This window comes from Mandrillus leucophaeus, unplaced genomic scaffold (genome assembly GCF_000951045.1).
Source record: "Mandrillus leucophaeus isolate KB7577 unplaced genomic scaffold, Mleu.le_1.0 Scaffold655, whole genome shotgun sequence".
Lineage (NCBI taxonomy): Eukaryota > Metazoa > Chordata > Mammalia > Primates > Cercopithecidae > Mandrillus > Mandrillus leucophaeus.
In genome coordinates, this window is record NW_012107086.1 from 585,556 (window position 1) to 593,798 (window position 8,243).

The 8,243-nt window shown below is 40.0% G+C and overlaps 1 protein-coding gene across 4 annotated transcripts in view; it reads right to left on the reverse strand.

The window, feature by feature from the left end:
• Positions 1-1,951: 1,951 nt before the first annotated feature.
• ZNF124 (zinc finger protein 124) overlaps positions 1,952-8,243 on the reverse strand; it is a 23,896-nt gene continuing 17,604 nt past the window's right edge. Inside the window, exons 2-4 of one of the 4 annotated variants that reach the window (XM_012001233.1) lie at positions 6,633-6,759; positions 5,953-6,013; positions 1,952-4,185 (exon numbers count right to left, since the gene is read on the reverse strand). In XM_012001233.1, the coding sequence (XP_011856623.1) occupies positions 4,122-4,185; positions 5,953-6,013; positions 6,633-6,759 (252 nt within the window). In that variant the 3' untranslated portion in view covers positions 1,952-4,121. Of the gene's footprint in view, positions 4,381-5,952; positions 6,014-6,632; positions 6,814-8,243 lie in introns of all 4 variants that reach the window. The other 3 variants (XM_012001230.1, XM_012001232.1, XM_012001231.1) reach the window with 3 other exon arrangements.

Sequence of the window (8,243 nt, forward strand, 5' to 3'; positions counted from 1 at the left end):
AGGCAGGAGAATGGTGTGAACCCGGGAGACGGAGCTTGCAGTGAGCCGGGATCGCACCACTGCACTCCAGCCTGGGAGACACAGCGAGACTCCGTCTCAAAAAAAAAAAAAAGAAGAAGAAGAAGAAAAAGAAAATACCATGTGTTGGCAAGGATGTGGGTACCCTAGTAAATTCACATATTACTTGTTGTACACCATTTAAAGTGTCCCTGCAATGTATTCATCACTGTTATGATGAGCAGCCATGTAGTAACTTTCTATTCTTCACAAATCTATGAGGTAGGTGCTGCCATTATCAGGATGAGAACTTACACATGGAGATGGTAAGTGTTTTGTCTAAATTCAGACACTGGACAGGAGTAGAGTGGGGACTTGATCCTGTCTGGACTGAAGTCACGGAGTGCCTTTAACTGACATGCTCTATTATGATTGGTGAGTCATCTGCTGTTAGATTTTTGGATGTGAGCACATCACATAACTAGCCTTCTCCTTTCTCGCTATAACAATTGCCTTATAACATTTTGGATTTCTACTCATGTAAAGTTACAGGTTTCAGGTTTCAGGTACTATCGCTACCTGGTAACAAACAGTGTAGACCATCTGTGTGGTTAAGGGAAAGAGTTCAGAAGCCCAGCAACCCACAGTGGAGAAGATCACCTAAGCCTCCAGTGAGGTCTACCATATCTTGCTGAAGTTTGTGTCCATAAGAAGGTCATTTTGTCTAAGTTCATCAAGCCTTGTGGTCACAGGAGAATGCTGGTGAGCAGCAATGCTAACGAAAGCCCACACTTTGGCTAGGAGTTTAGTATTGGGAGGGGTACTCTCCCATACTTTGGGAGGGAATAATATAAAATGATTATTTCCCTTCTCTTTGCTCATCTGCACCTAAACCATGAGGAACTATGCATATGCACCTCATCAGAAGAGTGCACATAACAGCAGCAAGAGAAAAAGCAGCACAGAAAACACAAGGTCACTAAGTTTTCCTACACAACAATCACTTGTCAGGCAACTGTCTGAGATGCCTAATTCTCCCCAGAGTGGATGTCTCCTTGTACACGCACACGTGTGACACACACACAGATATAGTTTGGCTCCGTGTCCCCACCCAAATCTCACCTTGACATGTAATAATCCCCATGTGTCAAGGGCAAGACCAGGTGGAGGTAACTGAATCATGGGGATGGTTTCCCCCATGCTGTTCTCATCGTGAGTGAGTCTCATGAGAGCTGATGGTTTTATAAGCATCTGGCATCTTCCCTGCTTGTACTTCTCCTTCCTGCCACCTTGTGAATTTGTGAAGGTGCCTTGCTTCCCCTTCACCTTCTGCCAGGATTGTAAGTTTCCTGAGGCCTCCCCACCATGCTGAACTGTGAGTCAATTAAACTTCTTTCCTTTGTAAATTGCCCAGTCTCAGGAATTTCTTCATAGCAGCGTGAGAATGAACGAACTACATATATACGAAATAATACTATATAGTACTATATAGTATACTATATAGTATACACCACTATCAACTACGCTAGGGTACCCAAATTTCTTTCAATATAGATGCAAAAAGTCTCCAAAGATACTACAAAACTGAATTTACCAACACATAAAAAGGCTTATACTTCATTACCAAGAGAGACTTAATCCCCCAGAAAAGCAATGTTGTTTTTGCATCTAAAAGTCGATTTGGCTGGGCACAGTGGCTCACATCTGTAATCCCAACACTTTGAGAGGGCAAGGCAGGAGAATCACTTGAACCTAGGAGTTTGAGACCAGCCTGGGTGACAAAGTTAGACCCAATCTCTTACTTTAGAAAGTCAATTAATGTAATACACCATGTTAACAGAATAAATTTCAGAAACCACAAGATCATTCCAAGAGATGCACAAAAACCATGAGAAAAACTTCAACAATACTTGACAATGAAATCTTCAATAATAATGGACAGCAGGAAACTTTCTCAATCTACTTTAAGGAATTTATTTTAAAAATCCTCAGCTAACATCATACATGATGGTAAGACTGGATGCTTTCTTTCCCAGATTAGACACAAGACACTGTTCGATCACAGGTGTCTCTCCTTAAACCAATGTGACCGGTGCAAATAGCCAAAAATAATGACAATGTAAAGAACAACAGATGAAAATAATAATTCACGTGAGAATATACTCTATAATAAACTTTACATACTTACAAATTGACAGCAACTCTATTAGCAAAGAAAATAGACTCATTTATCAATTAATAACAAAACAATTAAACTACACAGAAGTTAAACCTACATACATGTTACAAATACATTTCACACATCTACTATGTAACCCACAAAAATTTTTTAAAAATATTTTATATTTTAAATATTTAAAAAATATTTTTTTAAATGGCTATGCAAGAAAAAAAAGGAAAAGAAATACATTTCAATTTACCCATATATAACCAACACACTTTAAAATGGGGAGAAAAAGGAAATTTATTTACCAGCTTAAAAAAGAAGAACACATATTAACTCTTGTACTACTGCTTGAAGAATACTTACAGAAGTCTCACCTCAGCTGGGTGCAGTGGCTCACGCCTGTAATCCCAGAACTTTGGGAGGCTGAGGCGGGTGGATCACGAGGTCAGGAGATCAAGACCATCCTGGCTAACACGGTGAAACCCTGTCTCTACTAAAAACACAAAATATTAGCCGGGTGTGGTGGTGGCACCTGTAGTCCCAGCTACTCAGGAGGCTGAGGCAGAAGAATGGTGTGAACCTGAGAGGTGGAGCTTGCTGTGAGCCGAGATTGTGCCACTGCACTCTAGCCTGGGCGACAGAGTGAGACTCCATCTCAAAAAAAAAAAAAAAAAAAGATGTCTTGCCTCAATGTTTTTTTTTTTTTCAAAAGAAGTGAAAATCTATATTCTAGAGACTCTCTTTAAAAATTAGCAACTGATATATTCAATTTATTCATAGCTCCTAAAACATCTCATTCACATAGGGAATTTTCTTGAGAATTGTACTATAATTATTTTATATAAGGTTTTCCATAATACTTACATTTATAGGATTTATTTCCAGTAGGAGTTTTCACATGACTTTTAAAGTAATTGTTAAAATTCAGAATTTTCTGTATTTCCCAAACTACTAGGGTTTCAATCTGGTGGGCATTCTTTTCTTTATAAGGTCAAACTGCAGTATGTGTTACCATGTGTCTCTGAGTGAGTTATAGGATAAATGAAGGCATTCCCACATTCGATACATTCATAAAGTTTTTCTCTAGAATGAGTTATTTTATACCATCAGATACCACTGGAACAACTGCAGGCCTTCCCACATTTTACACATTCATACGCATTTTCTTCAGTGAGTCCTTTCAAGTTTTCAAAAAGAAATGGAAAACTGAATGCTTTACATTATTGCTTATAGTCATAGGGTTTATCTCCAGTTTGGTTCCTTTCATGTATTTGAAGAAATCTGGGGAAATTAAGTACTTTCCTACACCTTACATTCAGAGTTTCTCTCAAGTATGTGATCGTTCATGTTTCTGACAAAAACTGTAGTGATTAAAGCCTTTATATTTTTTTACATTTATAGGGCTTTTCTCCAGTATGAGTTTTTTTATGCTTCCAAAGAGTACTAGCACGACTAAAGGCTTTACCACATTTCTGACATTCATAGGGTTTCTCTCCAGTATGAGTCCTTTCATGGTCACGAAGGGAACTGGAACATCTGAAGCCTTTACCACAACTGTTACATACATAGGGTTTCTGTGCAATATGAGTTTTCTCATGTTTCTGAAGGGAACTGGCATATCTGAAGGCTTTCCCACATTGCTTACATGGATAGGGTTCTTCACCAGCATGAGCCTTTATATGTCCTTGCAAGGAACTGAGACAACTGAACGCTTTGCCACATTCCAGGCACATGTACGGTTTCTCTCCAGTGTGAGTTCTCTCATGGTAGTGAAGGCAATTGGAATAACGGAAGGTTTTCCCACAGTGCTGACATTCATAGGGTTTCTCTCCAGTGTGAGTCCTCTCATGGTCTCGAAGGTGACTGGAACGACTGAAGGCTTTCCCACACTGCTTACATTCATAGCGTTTTTCTCCAGTGTGAATCCTTTTATGTCTATTAAGAGAACGGGAAAAACCTAAGGCTTTCCCACATTCCATACATTCATAGGGTTTCTCTCCAGTGTGATTTCTCTGATGCATCTGAAATGAACTGGGAATATTAAAAACTTTCTCACACATTGTACAACTATAATGTCCATTTCCAGTGTGCATTACTGTGTCTCTTTGAACGCTTGTGACAGACAGGAAAGTTTTCTGACATTGTTTACATGTATATGGCTTCTTTCTGCATCCCTCACACCCATATGGGTTGTTCCAGAGTGAGAGATGATGTGTCTATGAAGGGATGAATGACGTACGAAGAATTTTTCACACGCACTGCATTCACGTGGTTTTACTCCAGTAGGAATTATTTTGTTCAGATTAAAATTTGGCATCTAAAGGTTTTTCTACACTGACTTACTTAATTTTACATAGTATGTCTATCATATGACTTCTACAAAAAATGACAACCCCATCATTAATGGCTTATTATTTTCTTTTATTACTAAGTCTGAACTTACACTGCTACCAATATCAGAGAAAGTGCAGGTTTTCTAATATAAACAAACTGAACATAAATGGACTGATTAGTCTACAGCATGGTTCCCTCCCCTATAGCTATTAACAAAACAGTAATATTCTTATATGCAGTTTCTTAGTATTGAATACAGTTTGAGCATTTACTCCCTTCCAATTTCATGCTGAAATTTGATCCTCATGTCAGAGGTGTGACCTGGTGTGAGGTGTCTGGGTCATGGGAGCAGATTCCACATAAGGAGTGACTTCTCACTCTATTAGTTCCTGAAAGATCCGATTGCTTTAAAAAAAAAAAAATAGCCGGGTGTGGTGGCTCATGCCTGTAATCCCAGCACTTTGGGAGGCTGAGGTGGGCAGATCACTTGAGGTCAGGAGTTCAAGAACAGCCTGGCCAACATGGTGAAATGCTGTCTCTACTAAAAATACAAAAATTAGCTGGGTGTGGTGGGGTGTGCCTATAATCCCAGCTACTTGGGAGGCTGAGGCCAGAGAATCGCTCGAACCTGGGAGGCGGAGGTTGCAGTGAGCCAAGGTTGTACCACTGCACTCCAGTCTGGATACCAGAGTGAGACTCTGTCTCAAAAAAACAAAACAACAAAAAACAAAAACTTTGGCACTTCCTTTCTCTCTCTCTTGTTCTTTCTCTCCCCATGTGACATGTCAGCTCCCCTTCCCGTTCTGCCATGACTGGAAGCTTTCTGAGGTCCTCATCAAAGGCAGATGCTGGCTCTATGCTTCTGATAAAGCCTGCAGAACCATTAGCCAAATAAAACTCTTCATAATAAATTACTCAGCCTAGATATTCCTTTATAGCAATGCAAGTAGACTAAAACAATACTGTTTTCAAGTGAACTATTTTGCAAACACTTAACATCTATGTTACAGTGACATATGTATTTCTGGTAAAAACTTTGGGAATAAATTGATGTTGTCTTTAATTTATTTTGTTTGCTTGGTTTTTTTTTTCCCCGAGATGGTGCTTTGTTCTGGTTTCCCTGGTTGGAGTGCAATGGCGCAATCTTGGCTCATTGCAACCTCCGCCTCCCAGGTTCAAGCGATTCTCCTGCCTCAGCCTCCCAAATAGCAGGGATTACAGGCATGCGCCATCACACCAGGCTAATTTTGTATTTTTAGTAGAGACGGGCTTTCGCCATGTTGGTCAGGCTGGTCTCAAACTCCTGACCTCAGGTGATCCGCCCACCTCAGCATCCCAAAGTGCTGGGATTACAGGTGTGAGCCACCATGCCTGGCCTTGTTTGCTTTAAACATATGATTATATACTACAATTGTCCCCAAAGGGGACTGCTTCCTCTTGTGAGTGCAAATTACCTTAGATTTCTTGAAGAATTTTTGTACTGATCTTCAATGCTCTGGTCTTTCCCTTTGTTTCCTAAAATGTAGACCCAGAAATAGATTACAAATTATTTGAAATGATAGAAAAATTATAGATTCTAGGTCCTATGTTGGGGATATGGTTTGTACCCACCAAAATGAATGCTGTCATTTGGTCACCAATATGGCAACATCATTCGTGTTATGGGTACAGGTTCCTTATTAATAGATTAATGTCCTTGCTTGGGAATGCATGTTTTCTCTTACTCTTGCGAGAATGAATGAGTTGCCAGAGGGCAGGCTGTCACAAAAGCAAGTTCAGCTGCCAAGCACTGCTCTTGTTTTCTCACTGTGTGATCCCTTTGCAGATGCCCACTCGCTTCTGCTTCATGCCCTGAGCTGAAGTAGCATCAGGTCCTTACCAGACACAAACCTGGACTTTGTAGCCACTAGAATCATAAATCATTATAAAACTATTTTTGTAAATTACCCAGAATCAGGTATTGTTATAACAATTAAAAAACAAACTAAGAAACAAGAGTCACTGCACGGTGGGTCCATGCCTCATTCATTCATCAACGTGTTCCCTTTGCATATTCCAAATCATGGAATGACACTGCAAACCATGAAACACTTATTCTCTGATTGACTAAGTAAGGAAATATTGTGACTCTTACCTATGGAAGCCAGATTCCTGAAGGTTTCCTGCATCACATCTCTATAGAGATTCTTCTGGGAAGGATCCAACAAAGCCCACTCCTCCTGGGTGAAGTTCACAGCCACATCCTCAAAGGCAACCGAGTTCTAAAACATTTCACATTTTTGTAGAGGATGGATGAGACTGAAAGCACTGGAAATCTGTAGTCAATTCATAAGATGTTAACCTGATTCTGCGGTGAACACTGATTCCACAATTTGGTCCCTAGAACTATGACTCTGTCTACACTTACTTTCTCCCACACAGCAGTCCTTTTTTTTTTTTTCTTTTTTTGAGATGGAGTCTCACTCTGTCGTCAGGCTGGAGTGCAGTGGCGCGATCTCAGCTCACTGCAATCTCTGCCTCCTGGGCTCAAGTGATTCTCCTGCCTCTGTCTCTCAAGTAGCTGGGACTAGAGGCACGCGTCACAATGCCCAGCTAATTTTTGTATTTTTAGTAGAGACGAGGTTTCACCGTGTTGGCCAGGACGGCCTCAATCTCTTGACCTCGTGATCCGCCTGTCTGTGCCGGGATTAAAGGCGTGAGCCACCGCGCCCAGCCAGCAGTTCTTATGCTAAAGTTGACTTATTCAGCAAGGCAGCAGCAGAGAAGGAACACCCTTCTTTTGGTGGGTCCAGGGAATAATATTTGCTGTTATTATTTTTCTTTATTGAATATACCTGTAGCACATACCATAACAAAGTCTTATTATCTGGTGTGCATAAGAGAGTTAATATTAGCAGTCACAAGATTACTTATCCTTAGAAATACCTGCTACAAAGTTCAAACTTTGCTGGTATCAGGGCACTTACATTTTAAGAGGCATCCCAACAACCTAGTGATAAAAGTGGCTCACTGTTGCTAAATAGTTTATCTAAACAATCTGGAATTTGCTGAACTCCTGTTTTCCTTCCAAAAGTCTATTATTTTGTTTTATTGTAGCAGTGGTGCCTCACTGAGGGGATCAGCCTCAATAAACAAACGAAAACACACTCTGAGCGCTGAGTATCCGATGAGCTTCCCTGGGAGACAATATTTCATATATGACGTCACAACTTTTTAATTGAGAAATTGAGCCCAATCCATGTGGTTACACCAAGAGAAAACGTGTAGAAGCTTATAAGTGGTTCACTCAAGCCCAAATTTAATCAAGAGGTAATTAACACTAATAATCAATATTCAATAATCTAAAAATAATTATTTTACAATTTCTATTGAAAAATGTCAACGCAGAATGGAATAAGTGAAAAGGCATGCGTTCAAAGAAAAAAGCTCAATGTCATCTAGATGTCACCTCTCACAAATGATATTCATGTAAAATTTTGTAGATGCCTGAAACAGACTTTCTAGCAGTTCAGCAGAAACTACTTTTCAAAACCTACAGAAATAATAAATGCTTAACACCCGTCAAAGTCTTCTGAATAGCAGTGTGATGGCTTGTCTAACATCCATCAGTGATTTTCAGATGTAATATTCAGGGCAGTGTGGTACAAGCAGAGGATAAAGAACTAGGCCGAGAGAAAGGCACACAGTCTTTAATGAGCTAGAACTGATACGGAAAGCTGACTAAGAACAGAGGAGGCACTGCAGG